Here is a 26,030-nt window from a genome sequence, read left to right on the forward strand (position 1 = left end):
ATGAAAAATTCGATTGAAAAAACGTTTTCACCTTTAGATCTTCCAAATTAAATCTCATATCGATATGTTTCGATGACTTTTTTTGGGTTAAAAGTTGCTATGTCTATTGAACATAAATTGTCATGGTATTTACACTGAATTTGCCATGATATGTTTCAACTACTTTTTGTTGTACGTTTAAAGTAAAATTTGACATGTTACAAAAAAGGAATTAAAAAACTAAACTTGCCATGGTGAATTACTAAAATTTGCCATGATCCATGAAATAACTTTGAAATTGTTCACAATTAAAAAAGAAATCCATCATCAATTACTTTACAAATGCATGGTCAATGACTCAAATCTGCCATAAACCATACACTAAAATTGCCATGGTGAATTAATTAAATTTACCATGATACATGCACTAAAATTTGCCATGGTTCATACAAAAAATAATTTCCATGATCAAAATGCTAAAATTGCCATGAATAAAATGCTACAATTGCCATGATCTATAAACTAGATATCCCATGACGAATTACTAAAAATCGTCATGATCCATGAATTAAATTTGCCATGGTTAATTACTAAAAATTGTCATGATCAATTAATAACATTTGCCGTCAAAAGTAGTTGAAATACAATGGTAGCTTTAAAATCTAGAAAAAAAAGATGAAACATATCATGGCAACTTTAGTGTAAACACTTTGACAATTTCAGCGTAAACATCATGGCAACTTTTGGGCAAAAAAAGTCGTCGAAACATATCAATATGAGATTTAGTTTTGGAGATCTCATCGAGATGAATTTAATGATGAAAACGGATTTTTAATCAGATTTTTTATTTAGGAGATAAAACATTTTCAAATCTAAAAAACCAAAAAGATTCCCCTGATGTCATCTGTTTGATGTGGCAAAATGGATGATAATGGGGGCGTTTATACCATGTTGCTTCGTGCCATACATGTGACACTTATCATTTGGGTAAATATAAGCCCTTTTAGAGATTCCAATACAGACTACATACGGAGCAAAATGAGTGAATCTACACTTTAAAATAAGTCTATATATCCATATGCAGTTCGTATTGAAATCTCTAAAAAGCCTTATATTTAGAAACAGAGGGAGTAGCTTAGTAGTCCAGAAAGTACTAATTTTTTACTTTCCACTCAGAGCTGAAGGTGGATACCCCGGTTGGGTTCATTGCCGTGATAATAGTGGTAGAGGGCTGAAGCTAGTTGCTCTGCTCTACTTTTTGTGACCCGTTTTCTGTGTAAATGATAGGTGAGTTGCCGTCAGGAGCACTTCCTGGTTGATGACGAATTGTCAATATGGCAGAGAAATTTGGAGGCAAATTTCTTCAAACATCGCACTCCAATTGATACATTTAGATTTGGCACAAATCATGCACTCGGTTGATTTTGCTTTGTTTGCCAATGCGGAGAGTTATGCTATACAACTTGCCCCAAGGATTCCAAAACACTGCATAAATTAGGTTAAAATATTTGGTTCCTCATGTCATTTTACGACAGCCTAGATGTGATGCAGAATGCACATCTATCCAAATGGAAAATGCACTTTTCTTACAATCATAGAACAAATGAAATGGTAAAACATATACCATACGAACAACATTTCGAAAACCTGCTGTTCAAGGCAATCTCCTTAAATTAATCTGAAAATATTTCAAACATAATATAGATTCATTGATGAAGGTACCTACACAACAGTTTAACATGACGCCAGGATGGTTCATCATAAAAGGCACCTACATCTCATTATTATTTTTACCAAGTTGAGGGAACATGTGAGTTCAAATTATTCATCAGTCTTAGTACTGTTACTCATGAGTAGTGATGTTGCACTGAGCAATGATGTTTCAAAACATTGAATTGGTATCTGCAAGCAAAGAATAAACTGGAATCTTGCAAGCAAAAGAAAGGTTAATATACATCCATCTTGTTGCTATCAGATCTCAAAGAGATCCCAAAACAGGATTTTAAGGGAGCATTCTGTTGCCGATTTGTTGGTTTTCATTTTTCTTTTGCTAGACTGTTGGTTTTGGTTGTGTGCATCTTAGCGATGCGGAGACCGGGTGTTGCTCATTATGAGTTGTATCTACTTGATGCTGCATTTTGAGTTAGTAGAAGGCCCCTTTATATTTAAAAAATATGTGTTATGTTTATCCGCATTGCCCAAAATGATTTTTTTCCGTGTTGCATTCTTTTTAACAAAAATTATGGCTACGTGTATCCCCACTGAAAATACTTACACCGGAAATACTCTGCATATCTACAGAGTAAATAAACGATAAAGTCGTAACATGCAGACATAAGAGCTAGTACATGGACCGCACGTAGATCGGATCCTCTCCTCCTCCCCTCCTACCATCCTCCTCCCCTCCGCCTCCCGTCCACCTCCCCTCCAGATCCCGTCTGAAAGGATCGATATAGTTGACTAGAGGGGGGGTGAATAGGCAACTAACACTTTTTGCTTTTCTTTACCAATTTAAACTTTGCATCAAAGTAGGTTGTCTAGATATGCAATTAGGTGAGCAACCTATATGATGCAACAACAATAAGCATACACGCAAGCAAGAGATAGAGCACAAATAAGCTTGCACAAGTAAAGGCACGAGATAACCAAGAGTGGAGCCGGTGAAGACGAGGATGTGTTACCGAAGTTCCTTCCCTTTAAGAGGAAGTACGTCTCCGTTGAAGCGGTTTGGAGGCACAATGCTCCCCAAGAAGCCACTAGGGCCAGCGTATTCTCCTCACGCCCTCACACAATGCGAGATGCCGTGATTCCACTATTGGTGCCCTTGGAGGCGGCGACCGAACCTTTACAAACAAGGTTGGGGCAATCTCCACAACTTAATTGGAGGCTCCCAACGATACCACGAAGCTTCACCACAATGGATTATGGCTCCGCGGTGACCTCAACCGTCTAGGGTGCTCAAACACCCAAGAGTAACAAGATCCACAAGGGATTAGTGGGGGGATTCAAATATCTCTTGGTGGAAGTGTAGATCGGGGCCTTCTCAACCAATCCCTAGAGAATCAACAAGTTTGATTGGCTAGGGAAGGAGATCGGGCGAAAATGGAGCTTGGAGCAACAATGGTGCTTGGAGGTGGAAGAGGTAGTCAACTAGAGGAGGAAGACACCCCTTATATAGTGGAAGAACAAATCCAACCGTTATCCACCAACTCAGCCTGCGCAGCGCGGTACTACCGCACCTGAGGCGCGGTACTACCGCAGGGGCACGCGGTACTACCGCAGAGCCCCGCGGTACTACCGCCCATGCAGCAGAGACCAGAACAGCCACACATGCACTAAGGCAGAGGGCGGTAGTACTGCTGGCGCGGTACTACCACTCCCCCTTGCGGTACTACCGCAAGGCAGGGGCTGTCCAGGGATGGGAAGGCACGGATATAAAAAATTACATCCGTGGCTACTTCCGCAGAGTTGGAGTCGATGCAAAAACCCGACGCGGTAGTACCGTAATCCAGCCGCGGTACTACCGCGCGAGGCGCGGATGTAAAAAATTACATCCGCCCCTTACTGCCGCGTACTTGCGGAACTAAGCAGGGACCACGGTACTACCGCTTACTAGAAGCGATACTACCATGGGTCCTTGCGGTACTACCGCACTAGCGGGCAGTACTACCGCAAGGTCCTGCGGCACTACCGCTCTAACGAGTAGTACTACCGCACCCCCTAGTTCGGTAAACAAGAGCAATATTTGCATAGACAAGGAAAACATAGGATGCTCCAAAGGCTAGAGGAAAGGAGGTGCAAGGGAAGATGTGTACGTGATGAATCCACCCAACCTTTCCAATGCGGACCCCCTCTTAATAGTACGGCTTCCCTACGACTCAATACCACCGAAAAGAACCGAAGAGAAACGCCGTCTTCTATGGCCTTCGAGGGGAACCCAATCATCTTGTGCCTAGTCAATATATCTGAAATATTCGATGCACATGATTAGTCCGCAAAAGCATTGTCATCAATCACCAAAACCAACTAAGGGATAAAAATGCCCTTACAATCTCCCCCTTTTTGGTGGATTGATGACAACACGGGATTTGCACGAGGGTATAACGCAAAGAGCAAGGGCAAACCCCAAGTCTCTAAAATATAGACGGGCTCCCCCCAGATGTGTGCTATCTCGATGAGTGCTTTGGACTACACGGCACACATACTAGGATCAACACTCCCCCTATATTTTATAGATAAGGCAAATCTTGCAAATAAGGCTAAAGCTAAGCAAGATAGACAGGAGCATAATGTAATAAGCACAAGATAGAATAAGCTCACTATGGTACGATAGAGTGCATATGTCTTACACCATATGATAGGAGGTCTCACGAGCACAAACCAAAGCAAACCAAAGCACACGAAATAAACGAAGTTCAACTGACCCAAACACGACACAACTCGCAAATCCTACACTCTCTCCTCCTTTGGCATCGAGACACCAAAAAGGCAGAGAGGACACCTACAACAATAGTGGTGGCTCAAGCGGAGTAGTCACTTGCACGCTCCTCGTCAAACTCTGCAGCTGGGACGGACTCCTCCTCAGACTCGGTCCACCGATAGCCCTGCTTGTGCAGCCATTCTGCCTCTGGGTGATGTTCACCTCTGACCCGCTAGATATGTTCTCGCCAAAGGTCCTGAAAATCCGCTTGTCGCGGCGGCGAGTCTCCTTGGAAGCCACATGGGTCTGGTACTACCCCTTTGCTTGCATATAGAACAACATCTTCATCTTGTTCTTCAGCCGCTTAGCCCAAGAAGGCTCAGAGGTGGGAGGGATGTAACCCTCGGAGCTATCCTCGTCTGCTGCCTCCTCCTCATCCTCATCTGCATCCACGTCCATGGCAGCCGCAGTATCAGCACGAGAGGTAGTGTTGGCCCACTGAGGCTTGATACGGAGGTTGATGGGCTCATGCTGGATCCAACCAGGGGCCTCAAACTCATCCTGAGGGTAGACTCGCTCCCAAGTAGCCGAGATCAACTGAAACAAATAAGGTCCATAGATGGGGACCTTGCGGTTGTAGACCACAAACCGAAGCTCATGCCACATGATATGTGAGACATCAAGTGGCAGTGTCTGAGAGTTGCGAGCATCTTCACACAGGAGCATCATATCCACCAGATAGGCATGCACCTTGTCCTTGTCCCCAATGCGTGGGAAGAGAGTGTTGCGGAAGATCCGGTGCATGATGTCAAGAAAGGAGTTGAGTACCCAAGATGACTTGCCATTGGAGAGCCTCTTCTCCACATAGTAGGGCATGAGCTTGTTCTTGTTGGCAGACTCGGGATTGGCATGAGGGCGAACACCTTGGGGTGTGGCGAGCCCCTCATCCCGAACCCCAAGCAAGGTCATGAATTCCTTCCAAGTAGCAGTCAGCTGCCGGCCATTGGTCATCCAAGTCATGGTCCTTTCCTCATTGGGATGAAATGCACTGAGGCAAAGAACTGAGCAAGGATCTCAGGATCATAGTCATTGTGGAATGAGATGATATGCTCAATGCCAAATTGCTCCACTAGGTCCAAAGCCTCACCAAAGTATTCCCGGTGCGCCTCTTTGCACATGTGATGCATGTTGATCCACTTCACCTCCACATGGGTATTTTGCTTGGCCTTGATGACATCCAGATAAATGAGATTCTGCTACTTGGTCCAGAATAGATCATTTCCTCGAAAGTTAGCACGAGGGTTTCCATACGGATTGATCTTCCTCCGAGAGATGAACTCAGCAAGCGGTATCTCATCCATACCCTTGGCGGGTTCCTTCTCTTTGGTGGCAGTGGTCTTGGTTCTGCGTTGGGGGGCATTGGAGCCCTCTGCTTCTTCTGTGTTGCGCATACGCTTGGATCCCATGTCGGCTTGGATTGGAGCGGCGAGCCGGAGCACCTGAGCCACCACCTAAACACACACCACAAAACAAACACGCACGAAACACGAGAAGGATCAATGCAAAGACCACAGCAAAGCAGGAGAAACAAATAGACATGGCACGTGAGAAGTGCCACAAGAGGGATTTGAGACAATGGTAGTAACGAGTGTTGCGCCACGTGCAGTAGTACCGCTGAAAGAACATGCGGTGCCCCCATGTTTGGTTTTGGTAATTGATGACAATCTCTATGGACTAATGGTTGCCTTGAGTTATATTTGAAGGATTTGTTCATAGGCATTTCTTGAAGTCCATGTGTTGGTTTCAAGGAGTTTATGTGGTGACCAAGGTGTTATTAAGGAATTATCCAAAGATTGGTCATGTGAGAGTAGAGCTTATTGCAAGCATGTCTTGAAGAAGAAGATTGTGTGATCATTCATGTTTACCTTCAAGACATCATCCAAATGAAGAGAGTTGGAAAGAGTCAAGGTTTATCAAGACTATCAAGTTGATCAACACACAAAGCGCACAAGATGTACTAAGAGGGATCAAGCGATCCCATGGTGTGGTAAGCATTGTCGATTACGCTTTGTGTACTAACCCATGATCTTCGTGAGAGTTCTTTGTGGGGTTAGGTTGCGGTGTGCAAGTTCAAGTGAAGCATCATGAAGAGATCAAATGCTTGAAGCTTGCCGTCCATTGTGGCGACAATGGACTTGTGAAGATGTTGCGGTGTGCAAGTTCAAGTGAAGCATCATGAAGAGATCAAATGCTTGAAGCTTGCCGTCCATTGTGGTGACAATGGACTTGTGAAGATGTGCGGAAGAGTGGCTCACCCATAGTGGAGTATGGGGGAGCAATCAACTAGTCTTCATCGAGCCAACACAACCAAGAAAGGTGGTCCATCTTGAGGGAGTCAAGATCGTCATCTTCTGGCTCAAGTGGACCATGTGCAAGGCAAAGGTTTGCTCTTGATAGGTTTTCTATTTTACCGGTCTCATGATGGTAGTTGGGAGACCGGGTTATAGGATCGATTGCCGTACTATCAAGGGGGGCTCTCGATGAGTAGCTTGATCGTATCGTTCATAGAGAGCTCAAACCATTGCATCCTTGCATCATCTTTGTTGGTTCTTGTTTGGTTCTTCTCTTTGTGAGTTTTGGAGCTTATGGTCATCTTGATGACAAGCTCGAGTTCATCGAAAACGGAGTTCACTCGCATCTTCTATGATGTTTTCGATGTTGGAGGTTTCGATGTTGGAGGTTATGCTGTTTTGATGCTACTCGTCTTTGTCAATCCAACAAGCTTGAGTTTGCTCAATTCGGAGCTCATATGCAGAAGTTATGGCAGTTTTGGTTTCCTAGCGGTAGTACCGCGGCCAGAGCGGCAGTACCGCTTATCACCCCAAGCGGTAGTACCGCTGTCCAAAGCGGTAGTACCGCCTATGGCCATAAGCGGTAGTACGGCTACGGTTCCGCGCTGGTACCGCCTCGATTTTGGGTCTTGCATTTTTCGTGTCGAGTTTTGCAGTAGTTGCACGACAGTAAGGCACGGCAGTTCCACCTATAAGCGGTAGTACCGCCCTGATGGGCGGTAGTACCGCTCCGGTCGGGCGGTAGTACCGCTACTGTTTTTTGGTCCCGTGTTCTGCTCCTCCAGCGGTAGTACCGCTGGGGTGCGCGGTAGTACCGCTTATAAGCGGTACTACCGCCCCAAGGTTCATGCTTGGTTGCTCCTTTTCCCTGCTTCTTCCGCCAGAGCGGTAGTACCGCTCGTGGAGCGGTAGTACCGCTCGTGTGCGGGCTGAGCACATAACGGTTGGATTTTTCCCCTTCTATAAAAGGGGGTCTTCTTCCCCATTGAACCTTATCCTTTGAGCTCGTGTTCTTCCCCCATTGTTGACCTTCTTCGAGCTTGCTAACTCTCAATCCCTCCATGGATTCTTGCTAGTTTTTGAGGGAAAAGAGAGAGGAGATCTAGATCCACATTTCCACCAATCACTTTCTCCTCTTTGTGAGGGGAACCCCTTGGATCTAGATCTTGGAGTTCTTGGTGTTCTCCTTCTTGTTCTTCCTCTCATTTTCTTCCCTAGCATTAGTTGCTTCGGTGGGATTTGAGAGAGAAGGACTTGTGCACTCCGTGTGCCCTTGCCATTGCATTTGGTGCATCGGTTTGAGTTCTCCACGGTGATACGTGGAAGTTACAAGTTGAGAAGCTTATTACTCTTGGGTGCTTGGTGCCCTTGAGCTTGTTCCTCTTGGGTGCTTGGGCGCCCTAGACGGTTGGTGGTGTTCGGAGCTCAATCATTGTGGTGTAAAGCTCCGGGCAAGCGTTGGGGTCTCCAATTAGGTTGTGGAGATCGCCCCGAGCAATTTGACGGGTACCGGTGACCGCCCCCAAGGGTTGCCAAAGTGTACGGGTTCGGTGACCGCCCCCAAGGGTTGCCATTTGTACGGGTTCGGTGACCGCCCTCAAGGGTCCCTTAGTGGAATCACGGCATCTTGCATTGTGCGAGGGCGTGAGGAGATTACGGTGGCCCTAGTGGCTTCTTGGGGAGCATTGTGCCTCCACACCGCTCCAAACGGAGATTAGCATCCGCAAGGGTGTGAACTTCGGGATACATCGTCGTCTCCGCGTGCCTCGGTTATCTCTTACCCGAACCCTTTACTTATGCACTTTACTTTGTGATAGCCATATTGTTTCTTGTCATATATCTTGCTATCACTTAGTTGTTTATCTTGCTTAGCATAAGTTGTTGGTGCACATAGGTGAGCCTAGTTGTTGTAGGTTTTGTGCTTGTCAAATTAACCGCTAGGTTTATTCCGCATTTGTTCAAGCCTAAACCGTAATTATTTTAAAGCGCCTATTCACCCCCCCTCTAGGCGACATCCACGATCTTTCAACCGCTCCAAGGAGCGGTAGTACCGGACGTGCAGTAGTACCGCACCAGTAGGGCGGTAGTACCGGACGTGCAGATCTGAAACAGCCATGGAGATCTGAGCACAACCATGTCAACACGCGGTATTACGGTCGATCAAATCCATCACGGGACAACTATAGCAAGTACCATCACTACACAAAACTGCTCCCCTACATCCTACTCTTGCATAGATTTGGCCTAAAATCTCAAGAACAACTTGCATCTCCCCAAAACCTAAAAACAACAAGACGAACAAGAAAAAGGGAGGGATTGGGGAGAAACCTTGTTCCATGGCAAGAGGGAGTGGTGGGGAACGATCCCACCGGTCGGAATCCGAGGAGAGCGGCCGGAGACGGAGATCCGGCGAGGACCTTCGGCGCCGTTCTTGAGAGAGAGAGACGGAGTGGGGAGAGAGACGATGGGTATGGGGGAGTTAGAACTCCCCCTGCCCGTGTTTAACCCCCACCAGCCCTCGACCGCACGGTAGTACCGCACATCATCGTGGTACTACTGCCCCGGGCGGAAGTACCGCACCGTGACTATAGTATCGCTCCCCAGGCGGCAGTAAAAAATTACTGCCGCGCTGGGTGCGGTAGTACCGTGCGCTCCTCACGCGGTAGTACCGCCCCCGGCGGAAGTACCGCACCTAGGCCGTAGTACCGCTCTTCCAGGCGGCAGTAAAAAATTACTACCGCGCTGGGTGCGGAAGTACCGTGTGCTCCTTACGCGGTAGTACCGCACGTCATTGCGGTAGTACCGCCCGGGCGGAAGTGCCGCACCTAGGCCGTAGTACCACTCTTCCAGGCGGCAGTAAAAAATTATTGCCGCGCTGGGTGCGGAAATACCGCGCGCCCCCCTTGCGGTAGTACCGTGACAGGCCGCGGTAGTACCGGGAGCTCAAGAAAAGATAGTTTCAACCAAAAGAGAGGACACCGAAGCACGGAACCTTCAAGCGAGAGACCACACCAAAGAGCTAAAACACTGGACACCACAAGCACAAGCTCGGCACGAAGGAAGAGAGGCAAGAGACAACACAGACCAAAAACGAGACACAAACTCTCCAAGGAGAGGGTGGTGGCCAGAGCCACCTATGTTTGAGTCAATTGGTATGGCACCGCGAAGAATTATCCTTGGGCCCATGACCAAAACTCGTCTTTGAAGCACAAGTTCATCAAAAATGGCTAATGTGAAAGAGTTGATCACTTTATGCATAATGGGGGAGGGAGAGTTCATTGAGAGAACAACACTCCCCCTATGTCCATGCCTACACCTAGATTAGACAACAAGTTGAGTGTGGTGGGGTGTGCAAGGGTTCAAGCAACATTGCTCGAATCAATGATATTTAGCTCATGCCTTAACTCGCGAGATCTTGCTTCATCCAAAGGCTTCGTGAAAATATCTGCAAGGTTATCATGGGTGTTGACGTAGTTGAGCTCGATCTCTCCTCGCCTAATGTGATCTCGGATGAAGTGATACCGAATCTCAATATGCTTGGTCTTGAAGTGTTGCACGGGGTTGAGAGAAATCTTGATGGCACTTTCATTATCACACCAAAGAGGCACTTTGTCACAAATGACACCGTAATCCTTTAAAGTTTGCCTCATCCACAAGAGTTGTGCACAACAACTCCCGGCCGCCACATACTCCGCTTCGGTGGACGAGAGAGACACAAAACTTTGATTTTTGGAAGACCAACTTACCAAAGAGCAACCAAGGAATTGGCACCCTCCGGAAGTGGACTTCCTATCCACTTTGTCTCCCGCCCAATCGGAGTCCGAATATCCTACAAGCTTGAAGTTTGCTCCTCTTGGGTACCATAAGCGAAAGTTTGGGGTATGAGCCAAATATCGAAAGATTCGCTTGACCGCCACAAAGTGGCTTTCCTTAGGTGCGGCTTGAAACCGTGCACAAATTCCCACACTCAACATGATATCCGGTCTAGATGCACAAAGGTAAAGCAAGGAACCAATCATGGAGATATATACCTTTTGATCCACCGCTTTACCATTGGGATCGATGTCAAGTTGGCACTTGGTGGGCATTGGAGTGGACGCCGGCTTGACATCACTTAGCTTGAGTCTCTTGAGCATGTCTTGAGTGTATTTGGCTTGGTTGATGAAGGTTCCTTCTCTTCTTTGCTTTACTTCGAAACCGAGAAAGAACTTCAACTCTCCCATGGAAGACATCTTGAACTTTGAGGTCATGAGTGCGGCAAATTCCTCATTGAAAGATTTGTTAGGGGAACCAAAGATAATGTCATCAACATATAGTTGGCATACAAACAACTCCCCTTTGACCTTCTTAGTAAAAAGAGTGGGGTCGATTAGCCCAACTTCAAATCCACGATCTTGTAACAACTCGGTAAGGTGGTCATACCACGCACGTGGGGCTTGTTTAAGGCCATAGAGTGCCTTATCGAGTTGATACACATGATCGGGAAAGTAGGGATCCTCGAACTCAGGGGGTTGCTTGACATAAACCAACTCATTAATAGGACCATTAAGAAAAGCACTCTTCACATCCATTTGTTGCAACTTAAAGTTGTGATGAGAAGCATAAGCAATCAACAAACGAATAGATTCAAGGCGAGCAACGGGAGCAAAGGTTTCACCGTAGTCGATACCCTCGACTTGGGAGTAGCCTTGTGCCACCAATCGTGCCTTGTTGCGAATGATGGTCCCATGAGCATCTTGCTTGTTCTTGAATATCCACTTGGTTCCAATGACATTGTGGTTCCCCGTTGGCCTTGGCACTAATCTCCACACCTTGTTGTACTCGAAGTTGTTGAGTTCTTCATGCATGGCATTAAGCCAATCCGGATCTTCGAGTGCTTCATATACCTTTTGGGGTTCAACACAAGAGACAAACGCGTGATGTTCACAATAGTTGGCAATTGTCTACGAGTGCTTACCCCCTTTTGAATGCTTCCAAGCACATTCTTCATGAGATGACCCTTGGTGGAGAGCTTGGATGCAATCTTGGCGGCACGACGCTCCAATTCCTCCTCGGTGGTGAGTTGAGGAGCGGTCACTTGATCATCTTGAGCGTCGTCTTGAGCTTGTTCTTGAACTTGAACTTGCTCGGAGGAGAGAACTTGACCTTGGGCATCACTTGGTGTGTCAACACCGTCTTGAGCATGATCTTGCCCTTGGTCTTGTTCATGAGGTTGAGGGCCTTCACTTTGTTCTTCGGAAGCGTGTGGGCCTTGGGTTGGTGATGGCTCCACTTGAGTGGAGCATTGTCCTTCTCCTTCGGCCACAAGGGGTTCCTCAATGGGTAGGATAAAACCAACACCCATTCTTCTTATGGCTTGAGGAGGAATTTCATCACCTACATCACAAGTGCCACTTTGCTCCACTTGGGAGCCGTTATTCTCATCAAACTCCACGCTACACGTCTCCTCAATAAGTCCTGTGGATTTATTGAGGACACGGTAAGCATGAGAGTTTGTAGCATAACCAACAAATATGCCCTCATAAGCTCTAGCCTCAAATTTATACAACCGAACACCTTTCTTGAGAATGAAGAACTTACACCCGAACACCCAAAAATACTTGAGTTTGGGCTTGTTACCGGTGGGTATCTCATATGGAGTCTTGTTCAAGCCCTTGCGGAGGTAGAGCCGATTGGATGCATGACACGCGGTGTTGATGGCTTCGGCCCAAAAGTTGTATGGAGACTTGAACTCCGCCATCATGGTCCTTGACGCATCCATCAACGTTCGGTTCTTCCTCTCCGCAACACCGTTTTGTTGAGGGGTGTAAAGTGCGGAATATTGATGCTTGATCCCCTCATCACTAAGAAACTCGTCCAAGGTGTAGTTCTTGAACTCGGCGCCGTTGTCACTTCTTATTGTCAAGATCTTTGCATTGTGTTGACGTTGGGCTTCATTTGCAAAGTCAATGACGGTTTGTTGGGTCTCGCTCTTCCTCTTGAAGAAATACACCCAAGTGTATCTTGAATAGTCATCCACAATCACCAAGCAATACTTCCTACCCCCAAGACTATCAAAAGATGGAGGCCCAAAGAGATCCAAATGAAGGAGCTCCAAAGGCCTCTTCGAGTAAATGATAGTCGTGGGAGGGTGAGCCTTCTCATGTAGCTTTCCTTCGATACAAGCACTGCAAGCACGATCTTTAGCAAAACTAACATTCCTTAGTCCACGGACATGGTCCCCCTTGAGAAGACTTTGCAAAGATCTCATATTGACATGGGCTAAACGGCGATGCCAAAGCCATCCCACGTCAACTTTAGCCATTAGGCATGTCGCGGTCTTAGTGGGTCGCTCCGAAAAGTTAATCACATAGAGACCATTCTCGACATGCCCAACAAAGGCTACTTTAAGAGTCTTGCTCCACAAGAGGGCCACGATATCAATATCAAAGAAAGTGGCAAAGCCCATGATTGCAAGTTGACGAACGGAAAGTAAATTGTATGCAAGGGACTCAACAAGCATGACCTTCTCGATCGTGAGATCATGAGAAATGACAACTTTGCCGAGTCCCAATACCTTAGAAGACGAGGCATCACCCCACTCGACATTGGTGGGCATAGATGGAATCTTTTGCATGTCCACCACCAAGTCCTTGCTTCCGGTCATATGATTTGTAGCTCCACTATCGAGCAACCATGATCCCCACCAGAAGCAAACATCTACAAGAGATCAATGCTTGGTTTTAGGTACCCATTTTGTAATGGGTCCTTTGATGTTAGTAACAAGGGTCTTAGGAACCCAAATAGACCATTCAATATACTCATGAGGAGAACCAACAAATTTGGCATAAACATGCCCATCACTAGCACGACATAACACATAAGAAGGATTAAAGTCGCCGGCTTTGTTGGAAGGAGTGGCATTGCCCTTCTTGACACTGCCACCCTTCGCATTGTTCTTCTTCTCCTTGGAAGCACCCTCTCCCTCCTTCACAAAAGTTTGCTTGAGTGGAGGAGGTCGTTTGGTCTTGTCATTCTTCTTCTTGTTCTTGGGATTGGGTGCGAACCCAATCCCCTCCTTGGCCACAACTTCCTTTTGATTGCTCAAAAGGTCGTTGAGGTTCTTCTCACCTTGTATGCATGACACAAGACCTTTCTCAAGTTGCTCCATCAACTTAGCGTTTTCCTCAACAAGATGCACATGCTCACAACAAGGGTTAGTAGCATTTGCATTATCAATCAACACCATATGAGGAAAGGTGGCTTTCTCCTTAGTTAGCTTCACTTGGAGTTGATCATGAGACTCCTTGAGGCTAGCATGAACACCCTTCAAGACTTGTGAGCCTTGTCGAGAATGTCAAACTCCTCTTTGAGTCTAGCAAGATCAACCCCAATCTTTGCCTTCTCGGAGTTTAGCACACGAGACACAACAAGAGCATGATCAAGATCTTTCTTTAACTTAGCATGATCATCGTTGTGTGACTCCTCAAGAGCCAAACGAAGACCACGCTCTTCGTCAAGAGCATTGGAAAGATCCGAAATCTCATCGTCGTGTGTGACTATGCCCCTCCATCTTAGAGATGGTATCTTCGTGAGCCTCGATCATGTCATTGGCTTCACCAAGTTGTTCCAAGAGAGCAACGAAGTGCTTCTTGGATTTACCCTTGAGTTTACCCATAAAGGTCTCAAACTCATTCTCCTCCACATTTGTCCCCTCATGTTCATCAAAGCTATCCGTCAAACAAGGATGATTAATGATGGTAGTTTTGATGTTGGGGGTTACCTTGTTGGTGGCTTTAGCCATGGGGCACTTGGCGGTGATGTTCTCATTGGGTGAGTCGAAGAGAGACATCCGTGGAGTCATCGCAATGGTAACGGAGGCCATGGCAACCGACTCACCATCTTCATCATCGTCATCATCCTCATTGTACTCTTTTTGTACCACCAATGCCTTGGGAGGAGTCTTCTTGGTGAAGTTGCTCTTGTTGGGGAACGACTTGGCCTTGTCCTTTCGGATGAGCTTGCCACCATTGTCTTCCCGCTTCTCGTAAGGGCACTCCGCAACAAAGTGGCTCACATTGCCACAATTGAAGCAAGTCCTCACTCGTTGCTTGCCCTTTGCGCCACTTGAATTGTTCTTGTTGAAGTTTGGCCTTGAGTTCTTCTTGCTCCAAAATTGCCTTGAAGCAAGAGCCATGTGTTCATGATAGGCATACTTCGTATCTTCGAGGTTGCTCTCCTCTTCTTCCTCTTCATCCTCTTCCTCCATACTAACCTTGGCCTTTAGAGCAAGGTTGGGCTTCTTTACTCTTTGAGAGCGAAGTACCACATTGTCGGCGGTCTTGTCCAAGATGCTCATAGCAACGAACTCATCCAACACTTCACTTGAGGACAAGGTGTGGAAGTCCGGCCTTTGAGGAATGACGGAGGACATGGCTTTGTGGTAGGGCATCATTGCCTTGAGGAATTTGCGCTTGATCCAATTGTCATCCGTGTCCTTACTTCCATGATCTCGGAGAGAGACCGCGAGTTTGGTTACTCTCCGATAAAGCTCACGAGGTTCTTCATCTTCTTTCATTGCAAACTCATCGGCTTCATCTTGCACCACTTCATAGTTGGAGCGTTGAATGCTTGCACTTCCCCGATAGAGGGAAATCACTTGTTGCCAGGCATCTTTGGCAATGGTGTAGGGCCGGAGATGAGGAACATCTTCGGGTGGGATTGCTTCTTGGATGATGAAGAGAGCATTCTCATTGAATTGATGGTCCACGACTTCTCTAGGAGTGAAGTTGCTTTGGTCATGCGGATAGAAACCTTCTTCAATGATTCTCCAAAGGTTAGTGTTCACATGATTTAAATGACGCTTAAAACGATAGACCCAAGAATCAAATTCTACATTCTTCTCAATCTTAGGGGCCGGGCCGGCATGATTCAAATGAGTGGAAGGAAGCGGTCCACCATAGACAAGTGGAGGTTCCACATGGGCAAAGATGCCGGTGACATTTTTACCACTAGAAGAAGGAGCTTTCTCGCTAGTAGCTTCCCCCTTGTCGGAGGTAGCATCCGTCACCTTGTTAGCGGGATCACCCACGTTCAACGGTGCGGTGGAAAGTTTAAGCCCTTCTAAGAATTTATTAAACATGCTTTCGACCTCGGTCGTCATGGAGGTTTTCAATGTGTCCAACGCCACATTGAATTCCTCACGAGAGACCGCGGTTCCCCCATCTCCCGTAGATGAGACCGGATTCACACCGGAGTGCTCCTCCACACCGTCTACGACGTCAACCATACTCTTCGGACGGTAAAGTCCTTAATAAAGAGACGAGGCTCTGATACCAATTGAAAGGATCGATATAGTTGACTAGAGGGGGGTGAATAGGCAAGTAACAATTTTTGCTTTTCTTTACCAATTTAGACTTTGCATCAAAGTAGGTTGTCTAGATATGCAACTAGGTGAGCAACCTATATGATGCAACAACAATAAGCATACACGCAAGCAAGAGATAAAGCACAAATAAGCTTGCACAAGTAAAGGCACGAGATAACCAAGAGTGGAGCCGGTGAAGACGAGGATGTGTTACCGAAGTTCCTTCCCTTTGAGAGGAAGTACGTCTTTGTTGGAGCGGTGTGGAGGCACAATGCTCCCCAAGAAGCCACTAGGGCCACCGTATTCTCCTCACGCCCTCACACAATGCGAGATGCCGTGATTCCACTATTGGTGCCCTTGGAGGTGGCGACCGAACCTTTACAAACAAGGTTGGGGCAATCTCCACAACTTAATTGGAGGCTCCCAACGATACCACGAAGCTTCACCACAATGGACTATGGCTCTGCGGTGACCTCAACCGTCTAGGGTGCTCAAACGCCCAAGAGTAACAAGATCCACAAGGGATTAGTGGGGGGATTCAAATATCTCTTGGTGGAAGTGTAGATCGGGGCCTTCTCAACCAATCCCTAGAGAATCAACAAGTTTGATTGGCTAGGGAAGGAGATCGGGCGAAAATGGAGCTTGGAGCAACAATGGTGCTTGGAGGTGGAAGAGGTAGTCAACTAGAGGAGGAAGATACCCCTTATATAGTCGAACAAATCCAACTGTTTTCCACCAACTCAGCCTGCGCAGCGCGGTACTACCGCACCTGAGGCGCGGTACTACCGCAGGGGCACGCGGTACTACCGTACCTGAGGCGCGGTACTACCGCAGGGGCACGCGGTACTACCGCAGAGCCCCGCGGTACTACCGCCCACGCAGCAGAGACCAGAACAGCCACACATGCACTAAGGCAGAGGGCGGTAGTACTGCTGGCGCGGTAGTACTGCTGGCGCGGTACTACCGCTCCCCCTTGCAGTACTACCGCAAGGCAGGGGCTGTCCAGGGATGGGAAGGCACGGATATAAAAAATTACACCCATGGCTACTTCCGCAGAGTTGGAGTCGATGCAAAAACCCGACGCGGCAGTACCGTAATCCAGCCGCGGTACTACCACGCGAGGCGTGGATGTAAAAAATTACATCCGCCCCTTACTGCCGCGTACTTGCGGAACTAAGCAGGGACCATGGTACTACCGCTTACTAGAAGCGGTACTACCGTGGGTCCTTGCGGTACTGCCGCACTAGCGGGCGGTACTACCGCAAGGTCCTGCGGTACTACCGCTCTAACGAGCAGTACTACCGCACCCCCTAGTTCGGCAAACAAGAGCAATATTTGCATAGACAAGGAAAACGTAGGATGCTCCAAAGGCTAGAGGAAAGGAGGTGCAAGGGAAGATGTGTACGTGATGAATCCACCCAACCTTTCCAACGCGGACCCCCTCTTAATAGTACGGCTTCCCTACGACTCAATATCACCGAAAAGAGCCGAAGAGAAACGCCGTCTTCTATGGCCTTCGAGGGGAACCCAATCATCTTGTGCCTAGTCAATATATCTGAAATATTCGATGCACATGATTAGTCCGCAAAAGCATTGTCATCAATCACCAAAACCAACTAAGGGATAAAAATGCCCTTACACCGTCCACCTCCCTCCTGTTGGAGTATAATGTCCAGCCCTCTTTCATAGTTCGAACTTTTGGATGAGTTGGCTGAAGCATGAATTCGATATGGTATCCGAGCCAGGAGGTCTTGAGTTCAAAACCCTGCCAACGCAGTATTAAATAAAACGATTCTGCGGCCTACATCGATTCCACGTCTAAGGACTAAAATAGCCTAGACGTGAGGGGGGTGTTGAATTATATTGCCTGCCTCCCTCCATCAGTTTGGACAGATGGGTGAACTGGTTAGGTGCATAAGCTTACAACCAAGTGGTTCAGGGTTCAAAACCCAGTAAACGCAATAAATAATTGCGGCCTGCCCCCGCTTCCGCTGCCCACGTCATAGACTCCAAAATGAGCATAAACATGAGGGGGGGGTGTTGGAGTATAATGTCCAACCCTCTCCCATAATTCGGACTTTTGGATGAGTTGGCTGAAGCATGAATTCAATACCTCCCGATCTGCCTCCCCTCCCGCCGCCGCCGGATCCCGACTGGGTAAAGCCCGTGCGGGGGGGGGGGGGGGGGGGGGGGGTGATGGCGGCGGCGGGGCGTCCCTCCGTCGCGGCTTGAAGGTGTGGCTGTGATGGTGAATCTTGAGTGGGTGCCTCGGGACGACGTGTGTGTGGCCATGTCGCCGGTCACGTAGTGATGAGACCTTATCTACCTTTGGCTGTCTTCATTGTTGGTCCAAAGAGATATGGTCGGTGGGTGTTGCCTCGCAGTGGCTTCCCGGCGATGGATCAAGTGGAGGAGTAGATGGTGGCCTAGCTGCTGAAGCGGGTGAGGATGCCACCATCGTCGGCGGTGCCTGTGGGTGTCGTTTTCCTCGTTGGAGGCGATGGTGGGGGCGTCCCTCGCTCCATTGTTTCCGGGGGAAACCTCGGATCTGGAGGAGGCTACCATTGACGGCGGCGCCCGTGGGCGTCGTAGCCCTCGTTGGAGGCGTTGAGGGGCCTCCTGGATCAGATGATGGCGACGTCGTCGTCGTCACCCCCATGGGGCATCATCTTTGGAGACATTCATCGGCTGGACGGACATGTGGACGGCTTGGTGGTTGGGCGTCGGTATGTGGTGCAACGGTGCTTCATCCTACACATCAATGGCGTCGGATCTCAGCGGCGTGGCGCAGTGGAGACTCGGCGTCCGATGGGTGACGATGGACTCGTGTAGGAGGACGACGTTGTCTGGCGTCGTGGTGGCGTCGATGGCAGAGAGGCCTAGCAAGGTCGATGCGTCAGTATCTGATCTGAGGATGGATCGATGGGTGAAGGAGGTGACGGCCATTGCAGCGTGCGCATGTGGTGCCCACTGAAAGTGTGCCGGACTGGTGTGTAAGCCAGTCCAGGTATATGGCTTGGATGAGGCATCCGGCATTAGATGCTAGGTGTTGGTGTGATGTCTATTTGGTATTAGGCTCGGACATTCGGCACCCCTTCATCACGGGGATTGGAGTAGCGATAAGTGTCAGGTTTAGTGATGTATTAGCTTTGTAAGGACTTTGTGAATAATTAATAAAATAGCTATATGCATCGCCAGATGGAGAGGCCGGAGATACATCCTTCTTTTCGGAAAAAAAAGAAGCTAGTACATGCCTGTAATTCCTCAAGTTGTTGCCTATAAATATGCTTTGGAACTGCACCGCGGAGGGCTATCCCAAAGCCGAAAGGTGAGCCTCGAGATACTTAGATCTCTCATGGCTCGTGCCAGCACTCGTCTCCCACCTTTTCTCTTGCTCCTCGCAGCAACTTGTGCCGCGGTAGCGAACGCGCAGCTGTCGGAGAACTACTACGGTTCTTCTTGCCCCGCGGCGCTTCTCACTATCAGGACTACCGTGGCGACGGCGGTGCTGCTCGACCGCCGCATGGGCGCCTCCCTTCTCCGGCTTTACTTCCACGACTGCTTTGTGCAAGCAAGTCCTCAGGATCTTCCTCTGTTATTCCCTTGGTCCTCTTTCAATATCGTAAGTGAACTTGTTTGATGGTGGATGCATGTGTGTACGATAGGGGTGCGACGCGTCCGTGCTGCTGGACGACACGCCCAGCTTCACCGGCGAAAAGGGGGCGGGGCCGAACGCAGGGTCGCTGCGCGGTTTCGAGGTGATTGACAGGATCAAGCTGCTGCTGGAGCTGATTTGCCCGGGGACCGTCTCCTGCGCCGACATCCTCGCCGTCGCTGCCCACGACGCCGTCGTCCACGTAAACTAAAGCCTAAATTTACAGCTCTCTGTCACCTTCTCGCGCTTGAGCGAAAATACCGATCGTTCCATCGGCGGAATGGAAGTATGCGTAGGAAGTGACAATCAGTACTCCTGCGCAGCTAGGGGGGCCATCATGGACGGTTCTACTTGGGAGGAGGGACGCCACCACCGCAAGTGCGTCCTTGGCCAACAGTGACCTCCCCGGCCCCAACTCCAACCTCAATGATCTCCTCGCCGCTTTCTCCAAGAAGGGATTAAGCAGCACCGACATGGTTGCTCTCTCAGGTAAAATGCGCTGCCTTGCCTGCACACTGCTGATAGCCATGATGCACAAATTACCCGGAGACATGCATGCATTGATAGACCACATAGAAGAGTCAGTCACACTGTTAGATTGCGAAGCATGTCTGGCGACTGGCATACAACCAAGTGCGCACGTATGCATGGCTAGCTAGTATACACATGTAGGCTTTTTTGTTCCATTATGACTCCTTTTTCTCAAAAGACTTGGCTGCTTCGTCTGGTGTACCTACCTAGTTAATGATGGAGTTGTGCATCCATCACTGATCATAGCAACGGACGGACACGCCAGCGTTTTGCCCGCATCGCCTGAATTCAAGATGGTGATCGATGGCTCTTGTCCCTGCGCTTGTCACCACCTTTCCTTTTGCCGACCAGACAAGGCTTGCACGAGCCATCAATCACCTTTTTGCTTGAGAACCTGATCATCACTCGAGTAGTCACTCAGGCCCAACAACCTCATAATTCATTCACCACCGTGCTCTCCTCCAAATTCAAAAGAAGAAAATCACCACGCAATCATGCATGCTCACTCTATCACAACGTACTACTAGTACATTGGAAAGCGAAATGCGAGAGCGACGCATCGATAGATCTCCGGTACAGCTCTGTCGATAATGCCTCGACCGGTCGATCACCACGTGAATCCACATTGCTGCAGGGGGGCACACCATCGGCCGGGCGCAATGCCAGAATTACCGAAACCGGATCTACGCCGACACCGACATCGACGGGACCTTCGCGGCGTCGCTGCGAGGCGACTGCCCACAGGGTGGTGGCAACGACGGCAACCTCGCGCCTCTCGACGCCTCCTCGCCCGACTACTTCGACAACAGCTACTTCTCCGGCCTCCTCAGCCATCGGGGGCTGCTCCACTCCGACCAGGCGCTGTACGACGGCGGCTCCACGGACGGTCTGGTCAGGAGCTACGCGTCCAACAATGATCAGTTCGGCAGCGACTTCGCGGCCGCCATGGTGAAGCTGGGCAATCTCGGTGTGCTCACGGGGGCGTACGGTGAAATCAGGGTCAACTGCCGGGCAGTAAACTGAGGATAGATCCTGGGTATCTATCTTACAAAATGAACTCTATCCGTTACGGAAACGGGAAGTGAGACTGCGTCTTTATGTACACTATGTACCGAGTTAAATGCATTGGTTCCTTTATTTTATTTTATTTGCGAAATAAGAGTCTTCCATTACTTAACCAAGGTCATTATAATCATGCTTACATATAGCTTCAATTTCAGTAGGGACACATCGTAACCACACTGCTATCTTTGGAGCGATCGGCCCGTCTATGCGAGGGTGTGACTGGCACTGTTGTGCTCACGCATGATGGTTCTTATCTCATGGTGCCGAGTGTGAAATAGATATCTAATGTCGCTCACCATTGCTGCCATGGGTGATCTATCTATAGCAGGGTCACCGATCATTCGCGATGCCACCGCACAATCCGTCTCTATGATGAGCTGATCTGAACTCCACTCAAGAGCTAGTGAAACTCCCTCCGTGAGCGCTGCCATCTCTGCCTCCAATGCACTCGCACAACGCTGAATGAAGCGACATGCTGCAAAAATGACGGCACCGCTGTGGTTGCGTAGTATCATGCCGGCTCCACCTGTGCCATCCTCCTCCTTCCACGAGCCATTAGTGTTGAGCTTTACCGATCCCAGTTGTGGCTTCTTCCAATGCACACTGCTGTTACATCATGCGGTTTACTATTTCTCCTCCAGCCCCTATGTGAGACCACCATCTTCCCTTTAGTGAAATCAACACTTGGGTTCTGTTGTATGTCAAGCAAGGTATCCATGTAGCCACATAAGAATCTGGTAGACGCGTCAACGGGTGGCGCCAGCTTGTTGTGATAGACCTCATTCCACAGATGCCAGTTCCGCCACAGTGTCATGATCAGAGGAAGCCGCTCCTCCACAATGTCGCCATCAAGAAAATGGATGATCCATTCAGGACCGGTGTTGGTTATGTTTTCCATCTTGATCATTCTTCTCCTATTCGCCATCTCCGTCCATAGTCCCCGAGCCAAGGGGCATCTGCATAAGGCGTGAAATGTATCCTCTCGTTTCATTCCACATAAAACACATGTATCAGAGACCTCGAGCTTTCGCTTACATTTATTTTCAAGTGTGGCCAGCAAATTAGTAGCAACCCGCCATGCGAAGACTCGTACCTTAGGGGGAGCACGACACCCCCACGCTGCCTTCCAGACGGCACGAGTGCCGTTCGGTGTCGTGCTCGTGGCGCATGCGGTGGTTCGGGTCTGCTCCTCCAGAGCGGTCTTGTAAGCGTTGCGCACGGTGAAGATACCCCGCGCGTCCGGCTCCCATGAGAGTACATCATCCAGCCTACGTCAATGCATTGGTTCCTTTAAAAATAGTAAAAGTTAAATGCATTGGAATTCTAATTCTTCCGCACAAGTACGAGGTTAATCTTAATTCCATTTACAAGGCGACGTCTAGATTTCCCAAAAAAAATCCCTCAATATGGTGGTTCATGAGTGGTCCTACTGACCCTATATATGCCCGTTCTGACCGTCTTAGCTTAACACGTTGGCCGATGCCATGTTGATAGAGGGAAGTTGTGTCACACAACAAATTCACACAATTGATGTGTCACTTGTGCCAACCCAGAAATCACGTTGACACGAGTCTTGACAAACATGATATCATACACATAGAATCGAATAAACAAAAGGGTTCGCGGGACCTTAATAAAGTGACTAAGTACAGTGTCAAGATAGAGTCTTGACAAGTAGAGTTTACAACGGATGACTAAACTAGGGTTCCAATGGCTAAAGGCTAGACACCAATCCACATGGAATTGGCTGAGAAAATCTCCTAGCAAACTAACTCTCCGACTTCACGATAGGGGAAGATGACAGCTCGGCTGGATCTGGCAAAAACAACAATGTCAGCGAGTACTTTGACTCAAGAACCAAAACATATATCAACATGCAAAACAATACATGACATTTAACACTATCATAGCAATTCTAGCTATCATGGCATGGCATAACTTATCTAGCAAGTATGAAGATAAAGCATACACACGTATAAATGTATAATGATCGAATGTTTGTCATGATCATTCGAAGATCACAAACAAACTCTCATGGTCACTAGGACCGATCTTACCATAGCCATTCCATGGCTAATACATGTATTTCTCAACATCACAAGTCGTATCGATTTCACCTACTCAACAATCTTTCTTGATTTAAGTTACCTACTCTTTTATTTTGATTGAAGCCTCCAAGTTCAACAATGACCAAATAGTGTAACTTATACCGACTCGTCCATGACCGTGGACACGGCAATTCGAATAGATTTAACTCTGCAGAGATCATACATTGTACGATACGATGAAGCAACTCATATTGTCCCGTAACACTACATTTCCCATGCGAATCGACTAGAGATACCCTACCAAGATTATCACTAGTCATCCATTTTTACCATGTTACCAGCAAGCACTCCAATCTTACTTTCAGAGAGAGGGGTTGGACATTACCACCTTTTTCCGTGATGTTTGATACGTCTCCAACGTATCTATAATTTTTGATTGTTTCATGCTATTATACTATCAATATGATATACTTTATATGCAATTTTATATTATTTTTGGAAACTAACCTATTAACCTAGTGCCAAGTGGTAGTTGTTGTTTTATGCTTGTTTTTGGTTTTTCAAAAAATCCATGCCAAACGAAGTCCAAACACAACGAAACTTTTTGATGATTTTTCTGGAACATAAGAGACCCTGAAAGCTTCGGAGGGAGTCCGCAAGAGAAATGAGGAGACGACATGAGAATAGGGCGCACCCTGGGGGTAGGGCCCTGATGTCTTGTGGGCCCCTCGTGGTTCCGTCTGACCTAATTCCAGTGCTATTAATTCTGAAATATTGGAAAAACCCCAGAAGCACCAATGAAACAACTTTTCCACTGACGCAATCTTATGTTCTTCCGTGATCCCATCTGGAAGCCTTCGTCGGTACTTTGCCAGAGGGGGATCCATCACGGAGGGCTTCTACATGTCAACCTTGTTGCACCTCCGATGATGTGTGAGTAGTTCCCACGGGACCTATGGGTCCATATGTTGGGGAACGTAGTAATTTCAAAAAAAATCATATGCACACGCAAGATCATGGTGATGCATAGCAACGAGAGGGGAGAGTGTTGTCCACGTATCCTCATAGACCGAAAGCAGAAGCGTTAACACAACGCGGTTGATGTAGTCGTACATCTTCATGATCCGACCAATCAAGTACCGAACGCACGGCACCTCCGAGTTCAGCACACGTTCAGCTCGATGACGTCCCTCGAACTCCGATCCAGCCGAGTGTTGAGGGAGAGTTTCGTCAGCACGACGGCGTGGTGACGATGATGATGTTCTACCGACGCAGGGCTTCGCCTGAGCACCGCTACGATATTATCGAGGTGTAATATGGTGGAGGGGGGCACCGCACACGGCTAAGAGATCAATGATCAATTGTTGTGTCTATGGGGTGCCCCCTGCCCCCGTATATAAAGGAGCAAAGGGGGGAAGGTGCGGCCAGCCTTGGGGCGCGCCAAGAGGAGTCCTACTCCCACCGGGAGTAGGACTCCCCCCCCCCTTTTCCTAGTTGGATTAGGACTTGGGAGGGGGAAAGAGAAGAGGGAGAAGAAGGAAGGAGGGCGCCGCCCCCTTCTCCTTGTCCTATTCGGACTAGGGGGGAGGGGCGCGCGGCCCAGCCCTAGCCGCCTCTTCTCTCTTCCACCTAGGCCCACTAAGGCCCATTATGTTGCCGGGGGGTTCCGGTAACCTCCCGGTACTCCGGTAAAATCCCGATTTCACCCGGAACACTTCTGATATCCAAACATAGGCTTCCAATATATCAATCTTTATGTCTCGACCATTTCGAGACTCCTCGTCATGTCCGTGATCACATCCGGGACTCCAAACAACCTTCGGTACATCAAAACATATAAACTCATAATATAACTGTCATCGAAACGTTAAGCGTGCGGACCCTACAGGTTCGAGAACTATGTAAACATGACCGAGACACGTCTCCGGTCAATAACCAATTGCGGAACCTGGATGCTCATATTGGCTCCCACATATTCTATGAAGATCTTTATCGGTCAGACCGCATAACAACATACGTTGTTCCCTTTGTCATCGGTATGTTACTAGCCCGAGATTCGATCGTCGGTATCTCAATACCTAGTTCAATATCGTTACCGGCAAGTCTCCTTACTCGTTCCGTAATACATCATCTCGCAACAAACTCATTAGTTGCAATGCTTGCAAGGCTTAAGTGATGTGCATTACCGAGAGGGCCCAGAGATACCTCTCCGACAATCGAAGTGACAAATCCTAATCTCGAAATACGCCAACCCAACAAGTACCTTCGGAGACACCTGTAGAGCACCTTTATAATCACCCAGTTACGTTGTGACGTTTGGTAGCACACAAAGTGTTCCTCCGGTAAACGGGAGTTGCATAATCTCATAGTCATAGGAACATGTATAAGTCATGAAGAAAGCAATAGCAACATACTAAACGATTGAGTGCTAAGCTAACGGAATGGGTCAGGTCAATCACATCATTCTCCTAATGATGTGAGCTCGTTAATCAAATGACAACTCGTGTCAATGGCTAGGAAACATAACCATCTTTGATTAATGAGCTAGTCAAGTAGAGGCATACTAGTGACACTTTGTTTTGTCTATGTATTCACACAAGTATTATGTTTCCGGTTAATACAATTCTAGCATGAA

At 48.0% G+C, this 26,030-nt stretch overlaps 1 protein-coding gene across 1 annotated transcript; it reads left to right on the top strand.

Annotated features, from left to right (window-relative positions):
• Window positions 1-19,390: 19,390 nt before the first annotated feature.
• On the top strand, window positions 19,391-21,459 carry LOC109760045 (peroxidase 70). The gene is made up of 4 exons (XM_020318885.3): window positions 19,391-19,667; window positions 19,762-19,953; window positions 20,075-20,240; window positions 20,917-21,459. Exons 1-4 carry the CDS (start codon window positions 19,452-19,454, stop codon window positions 21,303-21,305), a joined length of 963 nt encoding a protein of 320 aa, XP_020174474.1. The 5' UTR covers window positions 19,391-19,451; the 3' UTR covers window positions 21,306-21,459.
• Window positions 21,460-26,030: the final 4,571 nt, after the last annotated feature.

The sequence above is a fragment of the Aegilops tauschii genome, chromosome 4, assembly GCF_002575655.3.
Source record: "Aegilops tauschii subsp. strangulata cultivar AL8/78 chromosome 4, Aet v6.0, whole genome shotgun sequence".
In the NCBI taxonomy this organism is placed as follows: domain Eukaryota; kingdom Viridiplantae; phylum Streptophyta; class Magnoliopsida; order Poales; family Poaceae; genus Aegilops; species Aegilops tauschii.